Genomic DNA, 17,762 nt, shown 5'->3' on the forward strand with positions numbered 1-17,762 from the left:
ATGAGAGAAATGAGAAGAAGGAAGAAAAAGAGGAGGAGGAGTCTCTTAAAGAGGCAAGAAGGCAATGAGAAATGAGATGGAGAAAACGAGACCAGGTGCTCTCACTAAGAATTTATTGCTCTCGACATTGAGTCTCTACGAAAAATGGAATAGGTGATTTTCTTCTTCTTCGGACTACGAGTTTTCCCAGTTGGAGCATTTCTTGATATGATGAAAATGGGCGAACGGTTCATTCGATGCCACTGATTCCGGAAAAGTTTCAAAAGTTCTGTTTTTCCAGTTTTTTGATTTTCACTCGGTGGACCTAGATTGAAAATTACGAGCTGAATGAAAAAGATAATCACAACAAAAACTAAAATGCTTTTAAATTTTAATCTTATTCCGAAATTCGTTCTTTTTTCAATCTGATGTTTCCAGAATCATCGCGCAATTCTAAATATCTTTCCAGTGTTTGAAAGACAACTGAAACATTGAAACTACTGTAATACAAACTCGAATGGAAAACTATTTCCATCCTTACTAAACTCGTCATTTTTGAAACTGATAGTACATGTGAATCAAAAGTTAAAGTTCATAAACAATGACTTGTTTTCATAACATTTTCAATCACGAGCTCCATCCACTAAACGACCCCTTTCCCTCCTATTTCACATTAACTGGTTTCATAATAATTTCAAAATGACTCAATCATACATCTCCTCCACCCTCTACTCCTTCTCTCTCTCTTTTCATCTCATTTAGATATCCGGTGCAAACTGGTCAAACAGCAGCAGTCACTCGTGGATATATTCAGGATAATTGTTGTAGGTTCCCTTTTTCGAGAGACAGTCCAATAGGTGCAATTATGTATGTTCGATGATTGAATTTTATGACTCTGTCTCTTTGTTCTTCTCTCTCCCTATGGCATAAACAATCACCCATTTCATTGAAACTTTCCGACTTTTTCGAATTCTGAAACGCCCGTCAACAAAAAAAAACAGAAAAAGTAGATTCATGTTTTCTTTTTCTATTCATTTTTTCTTCTCATTCTCATTCCACTTCTAGTCACTTTTATCATGACTCATGACGAGAATTCCTCAAAAAACGACATTTTTGGCCATGTCTCATCATAAAAATACATCATGATGAGGGGTACTTACCGCTTTTTCCTCCTTTTCCCCATTTCTTTTTCCTTTTTTCTTCAACTCTTTTCTACTCATTCCCATGTAATCCTTTCCGTTTACAACATATGAACTTTTGGCTCTTACTAGCAGAAGTGAAAGACAAAGTATTGAATTTCAGAATACATATGTCCAATTCCTTTTTTCATTTACGCCTTCTAGTTTGACACAATTTCCGTCACTCTAGTGAGAACTCTAGAATTCATTTCGACTTCTTGGCTTTTCAACTTCAATTCCAATTTCATTCGAGACTTTGAAAACATTCAACTTTCTAGATATTCTGATACTCATCAGTTTTTTAACAAAATACTTATTTTTGTTATAAATTTGAAAAACAGTGCTCTGGTGCAAAACTTTTATTCCAAAAATAAAGTTGATTTGTTTAATTTCCATTCCTCTCCACCCATCAGTTTTTCTTCTCCGGAGGATCATTCTCGTCTGAATTTGTCAATGTCTTCTTCTTTTCATCATTCCCTTCGATTCCAGCTACTGTAGGTGTGAGAGCTGCCCCAGGAGTTGTGGATATAGGTGTCACCGTTTTCTTATTCGGAGTATCGCCATTACCTTTTCCAGAAGTATCGGGAGTTTCAGTCTGAGTCTTCTTCAACTGTGCATCCAAATTGTTATCCGTATCAGAGTGTGCACGTTGAACAGGCTGAAAGGTTCAAAAATATATATTGTTTCCGAATTCATCAATTTCTAACAACAACTGGATCATCCTGTTTCGCGGGAGCATCCAGAGTTTTATCTTTTTTATCTTTCCCAGACTCAGTTGTAGTAGTTGAATTCTTCGTTTTAGTTTTGGACGGAACGGGTTTCAGATTTTTATCAGACTGAGTTTTTCTGAAAAAGCTCTTAATAAAAACCTTCTCACATTCAGTTTCACTCACTTATCACCTGATTTCTGTACTCCATTATCCGACTGTTTGACCCCTTGATTGTTGTTATTCCCACCTTCCTCTTCCTTCTTTTGTTTCTTTTTCTCACTTTCTGATTCCTCTAATGGTGGTAATTTATAGCCCTCTCCTGATCCAGTGAATGCACTATTATCTGTTTTATCTTGAAGATCTTTTGCTATATTTGACGATATTCCATCATTGTATGCACTATGAGTGTCATGATTCAATGCAACTTGTGAGCAACTGAAAGTATATTCATAAGTACTTTGTGTTCACATTCAAAACTAACTTCATAATTGCTGCAACCCATAAACCACCGTCTTTTCCTTTCATTTTGAATGTATACTTTGTTCGGTCCTCTGTGATCAGTTTTACTGTTATCACATCGCTATTTTCTCTTGTTACATTACACAATCTCAATCCATTTAAAGACAAAATTTGTCCAATCAGTGGCTTTCTAAAAGAGAGAATTGGAAGGAATGAATAGGATCCCATCTGAATTGCCGAGATTCCGAATCGCAAGAACCAGTTTAAATTCGAAATTTTGGAAAAATCAGACAGATTCCACTTGAAGTTTCTATTGTTTGGTGCAGAATTGAGGAGACAAAGCACATCAAAAGTTGTTCTTTTTATATAAGATAAAAAGAATTCCCATGATGTACAGTATCATTCTAGTCTTTGTCTACTCAACCCTGCACCAATTCCTTTCAGGAAATACGTGTAAATGTGTAGTTTTGATTCGCTATTCTCATCGCCTCGAACCAAAACGGCAGTTCGTTTTTCCCATTTTCTCCATCCTGTTTTCAGCTCGATGGATCTACATCCAGAATTGGGTTCAATACAAAGAACATTCTGAAAATATAAGCTCATGAAACTACAAAGAAACTATTCTCACCTGAGCCGGTAGAGTGCAACTTTTTGGAGTACTAGTACACATAATGATGTATCTTTTCCAGTGAAATAGGAATGGTTAAAAACCGAAATAGAAATGAATAAAAGTTTTTTGTAAGATTTAGATAAAGAAAATGCATTAAAAATACACGTCCGTCCATTTTTTCTTGTTTATTCAAGTTTTTGTTTTAGTGTGAACAGATCATTCGAAAAACATTCTTCGACATCCTTTTCCAACATCCCGACAGAATCTTTTCAACGTCCTCTACATTTTAAATTCTAATAATCCCTCTCAATATAATTTTTTGTTCCAAATCCGTAATGAATAGGCAGAACCCTTAAATAATATTCAACCGACTGAACACATGTTTTCTCGTCATTCATGCAACTTGCTTCTCTCCTAAATTCAATTATTCGTTATCATTCTGTCCCAATCTTTTTCACTCATTTCCGTTGAAAGGCGTAAGAAAAGGGAGTGTCAAGTAAACAAAAAACAAAAACAACCCGATTTTGTTTCTTTCTGTTGAAACTAACGGAGGAAGGAGGAGAACCGCAATGTTAGCCGCCGTTCTACTAGTCTTCCGAAACCCAAAGGATGTCTTATTCCAATAGTATTCAACTCATTTTACTGTGTTCGTTCATTTCGTAAAAGTCTTGAAAAGAGAGAGAAAACGGGAAAGAGTTCATGATTTATTCTAGTTTTTTTGAATTATACGCGGATTCCTGAAGATTCATTACCTTGTTTTCAACTGGCAAAGTAATATTGTGGGTTGATATATTGGTATGACTGAAAAACAGAGTCTTGTAGTAGCAGCTCGTTTGGAGAGTTTTATGGTATGTCAAGACTCCGCATAGTTCTGAAAGTACAGTATTCCAACTTGGAATATCTTTATTCTTTTAATTTCATCGTACTCTAAAGTTTTTGTCCCCTACCATCTTTGGTTCACAAAGTTCTCACAAATGAACCCAAAATAACCTTTCCCTCTTCAGTGAGCTCTCTAATATCTGATCGGAAGTTCCTTTTCTCTTCTGGAAATCTCACCTTTCCATCTTCCTTCCTCCATTTTTGAAACCTTCTTCTCTTCCTTGGCCCCCATGGGATAAGAAACCGTCAACCTTGACACGAGGTTGAGCAACCAAACCAAAAAGGGACGCAAACGTATTCATTTTTCGCGCGGGGCGTTCGTTTCGTTCTTTGTCTGTTTTTTTTTGTCGGAGACCCACCAAACAAACCCAGAACCAAAAATTCTGTTTGTTTCGTCACCCTCTTTCTTTTTTCTTCTACTCAACTTTTTTTTCCATCTCTGAAAAACTATGCCCACATTGAGCGAAGGGTCTTCAAATGAATTATGATCATGTCGTTGAACTCTAGCCTCTCTTTTAGCAGAGTGACTGGTGGAACATACATTAAAAATTAGTTTTGAACATACTCGGTCGGCTCTCGACCGGATGTTGATGCTGACAAGTTTATCCATCCATCCATCATTCATTTTACTCTGTTTATGCTATTCGAAGCATTCACACATTAGCCAAATTTATTTTGATGAATGAGTTCGATACTCGTTTATTTGTAGAATATGAATTATTTTTTGATCATTTATTTTTTTCTTCAAATTCACTCGGTTGTTAAAAATAGCTTATTTGAGTGAACGAAACTGCTGACAGTAATGTACCTGTTGATTCAAAATAAAAACTCTCAGTCCATATGATTCCGAACGGCTTCTTCTAGGAAAGTAGAAAACTCCGTTTCCATTCCAGAAAATCTATCATTACGAAAATATTTTTGTATCATAAACCACAGCCATCACTGGAATCTTGAGAGTCTCAAGTTTCCATTTTAACCACCAAGTGGTTTAGTTCCCTTCCGCCCAAAATGTATCAATTTCATTTCTTTTTCTTCAGATCTTTCTCTTTTTCCCATGACTCTTCCAGAAGTACTTTGTCATCTATTCATTCCCATCATATAGACATTCCTATTTTCCTTCTAAAATTGCTCTGCCCGCCTAGTCAATATGCAAATTTGAGCGAGAAGTACCGCCTGATTTATTTAGACGACGACAACGTCTTCAACGGGGGTTTGCATCTTCTTCTTCTCCTACTCCATCACGACGTCAACACTTCACTGCTCTCTCAATTTGATAGTACATTCTCAAAATTTAGTAGTGTCGGGAAACCACTCAACTCCTTTTCTTACGACGTTTTTGCAGCTGGTCGCTCCCCTTTTTAGTCGGTTTTCAAGTGCCCCGGTTGATTTATTTTTTGATTCTTTTTTGTTGAGAGGGCGGAGTAAGTAAAGAGGTCAGTAGTGTTTGGGTGCTCAGTTGTTTGAAATTTCAACAGTTATCGAGAGCATCTTTTTGAATTCTGAAACTTCTGAAGACGGTAGTTAGCGTAATTCCTAATCAAAAGGTAGGCAAGTTCTACAAATATCGTTTTCAATTTTCCACAAACTCTATTATAGAAATGTGCTCCATGGATGGACACTGAAAATATTTGGAATTGCATAATGTTCATTACAGTACCCTCACCTGAATTCTAAATTTCTTAAAGAATTTTATAGACATTCAACTGAAAACTCGACATTTTCGAACTCATCTCACCTCACTCTTCCTCGTCATTTCCTCCTCTTACTGACCTCTGGCCTACATTCGTTTTCAGACTTTTGCCCCTCTTTTCTCTTCATTCCCATGTTTTCCTAACAAGGTGTCTTACTCTTTTTCTCATGTGTGAATGTGTGCGTGTTATTAACGCTTCACCCTTGAAGGCGTCGACGCCCGGAGCAAGACGCGGGAGCAGAAGAAGCAGAAAAAACGGAGCGGTGTGTATGGAAGGAAGGGGTAAATAGATTTTTCTCGTTTTTTCTTCCTTCTACACACACTTTTTGTCACCACGCCGTCGTGTCAATTCACTTCGTTTCTCACACATTCACAGTCGGATTCCTAGAGTACTTTGAATTGATGAGCCCTTTGGAAAAAGAGATGAAAAAGGAGGGAACAAATTGAAAATCTGAAAAAGAGAGAAAGAATGTGATGGGGACAAAAAGACAAGGAATGGCGCCCGAGCACAGATACAAAGTGCTCCACATACATACTTTGCACATTGTTTTGTTTTTCTCAGTGCTTCTGGTCAAGAAGGCGCAATGTCAAGAAAATGGGAAGGACGTGGGGACGACGGCGTGGGAATCTAGACTGAGCAGAAACACTGCAGAAAAAGATTTTTGCTTCGTTGGATCATATTGGTCATTCTGATGATGATTTTGAAGGCGTTGAAATGTTGGTATGACGTATTTATTTGAATGAAATTGTGAAGTTTTGTTTTATGGGAAGAAGGAAGAATTTGGTTTTTGAAAGTATTCTCCAACGAGAAATAGTTGAAGACAACCGTTTGTTGAACCTTTCATTCATTCCTTCTCCAACTTTTCTTGTTACTTTTTTCTATTTTCATTTCGCCTTTTTTGGTTTACATCCGCTTCTATTTTCACTTTTTCTCACATCACGTTTCCGAAACTTTTGAATTTTCTTTATAGAAGTTTAGTTTCACGTTCCTTTTGCAATGGAAATCAGTTGGTTTACGATTTTTGGGTTACTGTAACTTTGTTGCCTTCTCGTTTTCTAGCTATAAGAATTATTTATCTGGAACTCTAGAGCTCTCGAATAATCTTATGGGAACAAGAGATCTTACTTATATGAGATTCTCACTTTCAAGCTACGTGAAAAGACCAAGAGAACTAGCTCCCCATATTACTCCACTTCTTCCACAAATACTCATGCCCCTTCTAATTTTTTCTCTTTTCTGAAAGTGCATCATCTCAAAATCATTATGCATGCCCCATGTACCTCTTAACTTTTTCATTAACATCAATTTCATTTCTTCGTCTTCATTTTCCCCCTCCTTTTTCATTTCTTCTTCATCGCCACCGTGCTCGTCGAGCCATAATCTAAAATTCTGCTCATTTTCTCGCCGCCACTCTTGTCCGTGTCACAAAACGTGTTTTTCTTACTTCTTATATTCCCGGCTCATTCTCTCCTCGTCAGTATCCACCCGTCTTCTCCCGTTTTCCCTTTGAATGACTCCTCCCTCAAATTGTGATTTGAATACAAATTTTTTGGGGCTTCTTTTCTGTTTTTTCATAGTCTTCAATTATCGTTTCCAGCTGTTTTGCATTATCTCTAAGTCTCTTCCTCTCCCACTCTATCTCGTTTTCCCTTTTTTCTAGAGCCCGGTTTCTTCTCAACTCAGGTGCCACAATGCCTCCCAAGATGGACAATTTGACCTCTTGTTGAGAAGTCCAAGACAAAAAAGAGCAAAAAGAGGGTATATGTGCTCTCCGCCGTCCGGCGCCAACTTCTTCTTCCTCTCTTACTTCGTCGTTTTTTATCTGTTACTCTTCCGCCACTCACCACTGTGCACTGCTCGTTTTCTCTCTTGCAGATAATTGCGCCATTTCTTTAGTTTTTTTTCCCCTCCCACTTTTTTCTCCATTCGGGGTGAGTTTTTTCGCCTCTTCAAGCATCGTTCTTCTTCACCTTTTTACGCACTTTTGTTCTATTCTTCACTTCTTTTCTTTTCCGTTTATTGGTCAACTGTTGCTTTTTTCAGAATTCAACGCCAAGTTGACGTCCACTAGAAGACTTGAAGAGCATGTGATTTAGAATTGGTTACGGTACCTGAACTAAAACAATGGTTATCTCGTTTTCGGTTCTACTGATCTTCTTGCTACAGTATACCAGAGGTAAGTATTAAAATGTAAAATGAGAAGAAATACAGTAGTCCAGTAGACTCGATGATTCTGAAATCCAGTATATATGGACTATTTTCAGTTACAGAATCTGTGGGATTATACCTACGTGTAGAGACAGGTCATCAGAACATTGCCATCGATGGACGTGACGTCTACTACGGTCACTACACGAAGATCCATTTTCACAATGTGACATGCATCGATGCAATTGACATTCACTGTCTGAAAGAACTCACTGGTGCCGAGGAAATGTGAGTTTTTCGATTTGCAAGAAAGCTATAAAACTTGAACCGAAACGAGTCGAAATTCGAATGCGAAAGGCACATGTGAAATACAAATAAATCAGGTCAAACGGGCTAATTTTCAATTCCCACTGGATCATGATTTGATATGTCGGTTAGTGGAAAGTAAGAGAGAGAGAGGAAAAGAGTAAAGCCTTTTGTTGTGAAGTCTTCTCTCGATTTGTTACGTTCGATGTTAGTGTATGCACTACTTCATACTAACCCTTCACGATTAATTCTCGTCTGGGGAATTGGAAAATGGCTTGTAAGACCAGTTGGGTTCGCTTCTCTAAACGGACCAAAATGTTTCAAAAACTCTTTGTTTGCAACATGTGGGAATAAAAACAAAAGTGGTAAAAGCTAAGAAATCATATTTCTTTCAGCGATTTGCTATACTCGGAATGTCAAAAAGGGCACTGGAAAGTGGCACATTACACGAATTCAAAACATCATTTTAGGTTAAAAGAGGTTAGTGACACACACTGTATCAGCATATATATCTTCTATGTTTACAGCCAATTCACGCTCTACGTCTTCTGATTTCCAGTCGACGAGAACTTTCTGTAATTGATGCCCAAGTGAAATCGTGCTCCTACCCACCAGCTCCACCATCCGAATGCCATCGAACAACACGAAATCACAACCACCGACACGGAAAAACTGGGTCAATATTGAGAGCAGTCGACCCATATTCTCGGTTAGAAGCTGAAATGGAAGCAGAAATTGAAGCAGGAGCAAGAGCATTAGCAAGAGGACAGAATCCCGAAAAAGAGGTGAAAAGAAGTAGGAGAGTGAGAAGAGATGTTGAAGATATCACAAAAGAAGAAAAAGAAGTGAAAATTATGAGTGGGAATCAGGAAATCACAGAAGACAAAGTGATTCCTTTTGGAAATCATTTGGATGTTGCTGCAGGGTCGAGATGGAAATTTCATGGAGGTGTTGGACTGATAGTTTATGGTAAGACTTCATGCTCCGTGCCTAAAAAAATAATGATTCTAGGTTCTCTGAATCTGAAAGGAACCAGTAATCAACCTATCATAATGGAATCATCAAGTAAAAACGAAAAATGGCGTGGAATTGAATTCCGGAATGCAGCAACTTCATCTTTAACACACGTGAACATCACTGGAGCTGACGTGGCTGTTAGCGTCAGATCAGGAACATCTCCAGACATGGATCATGTTGTTGTTGATGGAAATACGTATGGCATTCAGATTAGTGACATGGATGTAAGTTGTTTTTCTTTGTAACTTTTCTGGAATATTTTTTGAAAATAGAAAAGCTAGATTCTCCACTTTAGGGGTTTCCATGAAGTTTCTGAGACTTCAAAAATAATTAGAGTCTTCAGGATATCAGAAACCTAATACTACAATATTTCAGTCTGGTTCAACAACTCATTTGAAGTCAGTTGTATCTGTGAACAATGAGAAAACAGGAATTGAGTACCTGGGAAAGGTATAGAATCTGAAAGTCACTTTGTTCATCATAATGAAATCAATGTCCTTTTTTGTCTGCTTCTTCTCTCTCTCTAACTCTCACCGCTGCTTCAGAATGCACTCATTTTTGCACACCGGTACTTGCTATTTCTCTATGTTATTTATGTCACACACTCCACCATTTTTCTGACTTTTAATCTCATTTTTGTCTCATCAATATTCATATCCACTTCCAAATCACAACCACTAAAATCAAAACATCACAACACGACGAGCACCGTTTCGAGAGCTGTATATACTGTTTTCTTAATTGATTCTCCATTTCTCTTATCAATTATACCAATTTTTTGTTCGTTTTAAAACAAAAAAGACTATGAAAACGTCTCCCCACAAAATGCATTCACCTCACAAAATAACTTGTCCTTGTCCTGAAAATAAATGATCATGAAGCGATTATTGGTTGATTTATGTGCAATATTACACACTCAAATGCATGTCAAAGGGATTCACGGGTAATTGGTTGATTCAGGAGATGATGGGGTACGGTATCTTTCAGATTTCAGAGTTTTGGAGAAGGTGAATTCATAAATCATCACGATGGAAACTCTCAGTGGCAGGAATTGTGGCAATACTCTTTAGATTGCACAGTGCCAGCTTTAAAATTTTGGGAAATCTAGAACAATACAGGAAAAAGTTATGGAGATTCAATCTGATCTTTGAATACCGTACCTCAATCATCTTCTTCAATGTGAATTATTTTTCATTTATCGTTGATTTAGGGTTCGATATCGATTGATCGAGCAGTTGCTGCTTCCAACGGTGGTCTAGGAGTCTTCATAACCACCGATAAAAAAATAACAATCCGTCGAAGTACTTCCTATTCCAACAACGGTACTGGAATCTACGTGGGAACATCAGAAGTTATTCTAGAAGATGTAGTTGTGAATTCAAATGGATTCTATGGAATACATGCGGAAATAGAGAAAAGATTAGAAGTAAGACTGTTGTCACATTTTGTATTTTTATTTATAGATGTTTTCAGATGGATGGTGTAAATGTGTCTGCTCATAGAGGGGAGTTCGCATTCGAATTGTTTACAACAGGAAATGCGAAAATTGGAATAACTAATTCTCGTTTTCACGATAACAAAAAGGGCGCAGTGCGGTTTTCTGGGCAATATCAGAGTCCGAATGTAAGTGAGAAGGGGTCAGAATATGAAGATCTCAATTGGACACATTTACAGATAATCTTCCGAAATTGTCGTTTTCTTCGAAATTCTGGGCAAATGATAACAATCGATCAGTTTCGAAATGCGAGTTTGATAGTTGACAAATGCGAATTTTTCACCAACAGTTATGTTGATTTCGATGGTGGAGATTCTGTAATTTCAGTCAAGAATATCGATGGGAACGGTAGATATATCGGGTCTTTTTGTTTTGAATAACAATTCTGTTTCAGAAAACCAACTATCCATTACAAGTTGCCAATTCACCAAAAACACAATGCATGATGTTATCAAACTTTTGGAGACGGATTCTGCGAATCCCTCTAACACAGAAATTGTTATTAATGGAAATGAATTCACTCAAAATCTTGCTAACTCGATTTTAACAACAAATTCCGTCAACTCCTCCATTACTGAAAATAAATTTCAAGACAAAAGATCCACGTGTGAAATCACATACAATTCTCCAGCCATTCCGATAGTTGAGGTTTTGACTCAGAATAAAATGTTATCTGGAAACAAGAATTCTCTATGTACTGGTCAAGGATATCAAACAATTCAAATGGACGAACCCGCCACTTCTACGTTTACACCTATTATCGGAGTGACTGGAAATCCATTCAAAACTTCGAATGGAGTAATCAAAGCGTCATCGGAACCCTACCTCATCAATGAAGAAGTCATGATAAATATTGGAGAAACAATGGTAATCGAACCAGGAACAATTCTTGATTTTGCCCCAGGAGTCGGTATTACAGTATCAGGTCAATTGATTATGAATGGAACTGAAGATAAACCAATTGTGACACGTGGACAAAACGGGAATACGTGGCGTGGAATAGTGGCGAAACCAGAAGGAGTTCTTGATTTTAAAAATGTTGTTTCGGAAGATGCTTCGATAGGAATTTGGATAGATTCACAAAAAGTGAAGATTGAAAACGGAAGGATTGTGAGACCAGCAGTACATGGAATCGAGATAACTCAGAATTCGAATGACGTGGTTGATTTGGGAGGAGTTATAATTGAAGAAGCAAATGAATCAGCCATCGGAGTCGACGAAAGAAGGGATGATCTGCTGATTAAGAATGCAAATATTCGGAATGGAGTTGGAAGTGGTATAGATTTCATGACACCTACAGGTTTTTTTAATTGAAGTTTTTCAATTAACTAATGAATATATTCTCCAGGAAACATCGAACTACAAAACATCAAAATTGATAATATGGGCGCTTACGGAATCCACATTTCTGAATTTCCATCGTCTCCACTTCACGCTGTTCTTCTAGAAGACGTCAGCATCACGAACCAGAAAAGAGGTCATGCTGGAATATTGATATCTGGAGGATGGATACAGAATGTTGGGATTCATAACTTGAAATCGGCTGATAACTCAGTACCAAGTTTGATAATAGCATTGGAATGTAATGATGGAAATGAGAAATTAATTAAAATGGATAACAACACTTTTGAACGAAATACGGATATTGTACAGCATATTCAATTAGGAAGTTGTGCAAATTTACAAGTAAGTTGGCAAAAAAATTCATTTGAGAGTATTATCAGAATTCAGATGGAAAGGAACACGTACAATGAGAACAATGTTGATGGAATTGGATCCACTTTGGTCATTACTTCAGAAAATAATGTGAACAAGAAGAACGGAGTTATGGAAATAGTGAAAAACAATTTCACGAATAATGGAGGAATCTACACAGTCACATTGGATACAAATGTTCATGATGCCTATTTCACAGATAATGTTCTGACTGGAAACGCAAATTCTGGAGCAGTTTTGAAGATTGCTGGTGAGAACGTAAAGATTGTCACTAACAACTTTGATAACAAAGACAGCAAGTATCAAATTGCATACTCTGATGACTCGGTATGTTCTTCATGTTTCTTAAATTTTTGCAATTGAGAATTTCAGCCTATCGATGCTACATTCAATGAATGGAATGGCCTTGATGAAGACGAAGTTTTGAAAACAATTGACGCTAAAGAAGGAACTGTTCTTGTGGTCCCGTATGGATACACAACAGTTTCCGTTGATAATCAGTTGGATCCTATGACTACAGTAGTCCCGGTTACGGTACCAGACTCTGCAAACATCAAATGTGCTCATCTTGCGTATTGCTCAAGACGTGGAACTTGTAAGGATGGAATCTGTATTTGCCCACATGGATACACTGGATTCGACTGCTCAATTCCATTATTCTGTAATTGCAGTGGAAACGGACTATGCAATTTACTAAACATTTGCATGTGTAATGAGGGATGGTCTGGTTCCGATTGTTCCGTTCCAAAATGCGTGTCAAATTGTACTGGACATGGAAAATGCACTGCTCCGAATCGATGTGAATGTGATCAAGGATGGATGGGAGAAACATGTTCAGTCACATCTTGTGTAGATTCTAATTGCCTTCATGGTCATTGTGGTTCCAATGGACTCTGTAAATGTGAAGCTGGATGGAAAGGTTCTCGATGTCAGGTACCTCATTGCAACAACTGTACTCTTAACGGAGTATGCAGTCGTCCTGGATTCTGTAGTTGTTTTGATGACTACGGTGGTTCAAACTGTTCGAAATGCGTTGGAGACTCTTGTGGAGCGTGTGATTTCGACTGTAACCACGGAATCTGTGAACCACTCACGAAGACATGTTCCTGCTCGAAAGGTTGGATGGGTGGAGCTTGTGATGTGTGTGCAACTGGAAAATGCGAGGATTCGAGTAGGATTCAGTATATTCAACCGTCAACCGCAGAGTTGGAAGATCTGAACGTTGTCGTGAATGTTTTTGGTGAAGGCTTCTCAATGTAAGAAAAATGTCAAAATTATTCAAGAAATTAATTTGTGAAATTTCAGAACTGACAACAATTCTTATGTGTGTACTTTCGGGAGAACAAGTGTGACTGGTCGAAGAGTTTCCTCAGCTCTCATTCGATGCCCAATTCCTGCAAATCTCACTCTAGGAAGACACGTCTTCAGTATCTCTCAACCAGGATCATTTAATGCAATCGGTACTTCTGAAGCAAAACCAGTAAGTTGACTCATTATTCTATTGAACAAATCTGTAAAATTTCAGATTCACTTCACACTGTATGATGGCTGTGAGCCGTCACTCTGTCAAGGTTCTTGTGTTGGTCCACTGTGTATATGTCCTCAAGGAAAAACTGGAATATTCTGTGACGTCATTGAAGTTCTTCCAAGTATTGATAAACGATTTCTGGAGCATCAGAGAGCTAACACTGCCTTCGAAGGTGTCCCATATGTATTGATGCTTCCAACAATGGCTTCATCTGTCCTCCGTGTCAATTCAACAATTCCAGATCTTAATTTTATTGCTTCGAAAGGAATCGTAGCATGGCCGGATCCAATTGGTTCACCATACCCGTACGAGGTTTCAGTCACTGCATTTTCTCCTGCTGGGGAGACAACGATAGCATGGAATATAACTGTCCAACCAGAGTATGCTGTAGAAGTGAAAAATGTGACAGTGGAGGGAGGAAGAGCCAAAATAAGAGGACAGCTGATTGGACCTGCTGCAGCTTCATCAAGAAAGAATCCAGTTATAATCCGAGTGAGAAGAGATGATACTGTAGATGAGATTCTGGCTGAATCTGATACGAATGGTGATGTATCATTTGATTATATTCCAATGCTTCCTGGAGTTTATGAAGTCACAATGGCCCATCCAAATGTTCCAAGTGACCCGATTCAGCCAGTTCGATTCACAATTCCTGAAATAAATCTTCCAATTATTGGCGAATCTTCTAATTCATCACTTTCCTTGAACATCTCGGGACGAGAAAATTGTCAAGTAAAATTGATTCAACCAAAAGTAGAAAATGTAGAAGTTGAGGAACACGGAGCACAGAAAGTGGTGAATTTTGGAAGATTTTGGGATGGGGAAGTGTTGGCAACAGTCAAGTGTGAAGGTGCTCCGATCGAAATAGTGAGAGCTCCACCGATTCAGTCAAAGGGAGTTCTGACATCGACACCTGAGGTTTTGAGTGTATATGGGAACGAGAATCTTTATGAAGTAAGTTGATTTCGACTCCTAAATAAAATAAAATAGCCTTTTTAGGTAAAAGTTCACTGGCCACCTGAAATTGAATTCAATCCAAGTGTTGTGATATCTGATAGCAGTTTTGATGAGAATCCAGTGGTAATCGCAGAAGATAAATACCTTCGAATGACATTCTCAACTGTCGGAGAATCGATTGGAAACGGGACAATTCAAGTGAAAGATGGATCAACTGTGATGACAACAATCCCATATTTCTATGCTGCTGCCAACAAATCTCAGTACTATACTTTTAAAATCTGTGTTCGAGATGAATGGGATGGGCAAGAAGGTGAATTATCTTCAACCGAAGCAGCCACGATTGCAATTCAGAATCCACAAAGAGGAGTTGATATAACTAAAACAAATATCAGATTGAATGTGCAATGGGCTGATTTTTCACTGCAACCCGGTACTTACAACTTATTGGTGAGAAGTGAACTTCATGAACCAGTCGAACAAATTGTGGAATTGAGTCCACTGAATACGAGCTTCTGTGTTCCATTAATCTCCTCTCGTTCCCGAAATCTTCCGACTATCCACTGTTCACATTTCACTGATCCTGCATCATGTGACGTGGAAATCACATCAGTTGCTTCTGCCGATAATCAACTTCCTGTTTTCAATTTTCAACCATCTGTTGTAACATCAAAAGGTCAGAAAGTTCTTGTTACTCCACATGGAAGTTTGGAAGGAACAATTGGATTATGGAATAGTCAAGTGGCTGAAATCATGGTGACACCTTCAAAAAGATCAGTGTCTGTCAATGAGAGTTTTTGGATAACATTCTCTTGGAAAAACGATATCATGATAAAATGTGATGTGAAAACTCTTCAAGTTCCATTTGTCTTCTTGCCAGATTCAAGTCAATCTCAAGTTCCAGTTCACAGTTCCTCGAGTATTCTTATAAGACTTCAAGATGGATCCAATGAGATTTGTGACAATGACAACACTGCAGTCACCCCTGCCACGTCAACTCTGGTTATGTGTAATTGTGGAGATGGAGCCAGAACAAGATGCCGAGAAAGATATCATTCAGCCACTGCTTGTGGTGGTTCATGGAATAAAATAGCAGATGATACTGTCTCTTTGGAAGTTGTTGCTTCATTTCTAGCAATGATTTTCGAATGTCGAGAAGTATCCGTGGATTTCGCAGAACTCCGAAATTCTTTAGAATGTGTGGCTTCAATTGAGAGCGATTGTCCAGTTACATCAAGAAGGCATAAAAGAGATATAGTACAGATGCAGAATGATTCTCCATTCGGAATAATTAATAGACTGAATTCAATCAGTACAGATTTCGGAAAAGTTCTTCCAGTTTTGAATGCATTGGATGTTCAAACAATCAGAATATCTTCTGTTTTCATTGAATTCGTAGACAGAATGCAGAGGATGTTTCCGGATGAAATTATCAAATCCATGGATAGAGACACAGTTGACCGTTTCCTTGGAGCAATCGCAGATTCATCAGATGAAGGTCAACTGATATCAGAAGCAGAAAAAAGAATAATTGGTTCGAGTGCCTTCAGTCTCATTCAGTTGTGGAATCTGACAGTTAAAAGTTGGAAATCTGGAAAAGTGCCGATTGAAAGGCTAGGAATCACACATCAAGATGCAAAACAATTGGTAGCGGCTGCCGATAAAATCAAGTCGATTTCAAGACAAAATGTGGCACAAGATCCTTTTGCAATGCTTCATGGATATATGGAAAGAATGTTGGAAACGGGAGTGACGGAACAAAAAGAATGCGCAACGACAACTGTATTCATAGATAAAACAGAAGTTGAGGAAGATGGACAGATGAGAATTCAGGTCTTCATCAAAAATAGAGCGGTAAGAAAAAGCTAGTTCATGATTAATAAAACACAATAATGATATTTTCAGAACATGACACTGACCAACGTGGGAGTTACCCTCTCTTTCGTGAAATCTGACTCAAAAACTCCAATTGTCAACTTCAATATCGGTCCATCTTGGTCAGCTGGAATAGGAAGTCTCAACGGTCTTGGAACTTTTGATGCCGGATCTTCTTTTGAAATTCACTGGACTCGACTAATATCTGCCCCAAGACGTCTCACGACAGTTGCTAAATATCAGGTACTTTCATTATTGTAATTTACAATTACCCAAGTTTTTTTCAGCCAATAATCATCTTCTCGTTCTCTTCGATGGGACGTCTGACTCAACAGAAATTGTTTGCATCAGAAGTTTCTGTGATTCCAAAGAAAACAATTCGAGCTATAAACATCATCAAAGACAGTTTATCACCAAAAGAAGGAACTGACTTCTCTATCATCAGTGCAATCATTAATCATGGATACACTCCGCTCAAAGAAGTTGAAATTATAATGAATGAAATGAAACACTCCGAGTCTGTCACCCCACGTCTCGACTCAATTTTCGTGAATGGCAAACCAACATTCAAGACAATGACACCAAAGTTCTCAGTGATTCCCAGCGGATCCACACAACTTGTTCGAATTGTGATGAAGAACAGAGATGATAACATTGTACCGCTATTATCAATGAATTTGACCTGCCTCGAAAATGAGAAACTGTTACCGTTGGAGACAACAGAAACATACGCAATCCGTGCAGCTGGAATTTCAGATTTTGGAATGTTGCTGGCGACACCAAATCAATCAGTTCCTTTGTTTTACTTCCGACCGTCAGCTGCTCAAATGGTGAATGTCATAAAACTCGAATTTCTATCGGTGAGCTGAAAAATGATATTTTTGATATTTTGAGTTATTTTTCAGATGCAAAAGATTAACGCATCAGAACCTGGAAAACGCAGTTTTGTAGCAGCATTCAGAAATCCGTAAGACATTAAAAACGTTATAATTATTTCGAAGAAAACCAGATATTTCAGAGAATCAACAAGCTTCGGTGGAGCTTTGTGGGCTCGCATGCCAGTTCCAGAAGTGAATGAAATGTATAAACTGATATCAATTGTGGATAGAGGAGGATCAAGACCGAGAGAACTACAGGCTGTGCAGTGGACTTCTGAAGAGAATGCAAGTTTTGATTACAACTATTTATAACAATACGTATATTTTCTTTCAGGG

The 17,762-nt window shown here is 38.1% G+C and overlaps 3 protein-coding genes across 3 annotated transcripts; 1 reads left to right on the forward strand and 2 right to left on the reverse strand.

Moving 5' to 3' along the window:
- Window positions 1-1,566: 1,566 nt before the first annotated feature.
- GCK72_018631 (uncharacterized protein) lies at window positions 1,567-2,554 on the reverse strand (the record flags this gene model as incomplete). The annotated part of the gene is made up of 4 exons (XM_003110270.2): window positions 1,567-1,815; window positions 1,865-2,003; window positions 2,051-2,302; window positions 2,349-2,554. 4 exons carry the CDS (start codon window positions 2,552-2,554, stop codon window positions 1,567-1,569), a joined length of 846 nt encoding a protein of 281 aa, XP_003110318.2.
- Window positions 2,555-2,725: 171 nt separating this feature from the next.
- GCK72_018632 (uncharacterized protein) lies at window positions 2,726-2,996 on the reverse strand (the record flags this gene model as incomplete). The annotated part of the gene is made up of 2 exons (XM_053732660.1): window positions 2,726-2,911; window positions 2,955-2,996. 2 exons carry the CDS (start codon window positions 2,994-2,996, stop codon window positions 2,726-2,728), a joined length of 228 nt encoding a protein of 75 aa, XP_053581573.1.
- A 4,634-nt stretch (window positions 2,997-7,630) lies between these two features.
- GCK72_018633 (uncharacterized protein) lies at window positions 7,631-17,738 on the forward strand (the record flags this gene model as incomplete). The annotated part of the gene is made up of 20 exons (XM_053732661.1): window positions 7,631-7,682; window positions 7,771-7,942; window positions 8,356-8,440; window positions 8,488-8,929; window positions 8,972-9,201; window positions 9,353-9,427; window positions 10,188-10,403; window positions 10,451-10,600; window positions 10,652-10,820; window positions 10,867-11,772; window positions 11,821-12,158; window positions 12,204-12,515; window positions 12,561-13,444; window positions 13,494-13,668; window positions 13,714-14,670; window positions 14,716-16,527; window positions 16,579-16,791; window positions 16,836-17,408; window positions 17,454-17,515; window positions 17,567-17,738. 20 exons carry the CDS (start codon window positions 7,631-7,633, stop codon window positions 17,736-17,738), a joined length of 7,995 nt encoding a protein of 2,664 aa, XP_053581574.1.
- Between the last annotated feature and the right edge of the window lie 24 nt (window positions 17,739-17,762).

This window comes from Caenorhabditis remanei, chromosome V (assembly GCF_010183535.1).
Source record: "Caenorhabditis remanei strain PX506 chromosome V, whole genome shotgun sequence".
NCBI lineage: Eukaryota > Metazoa > Nematoda > Chromadorea > Rhabditida > Rhabditidae > Caenorhabditis > Caenorhabditis remanei.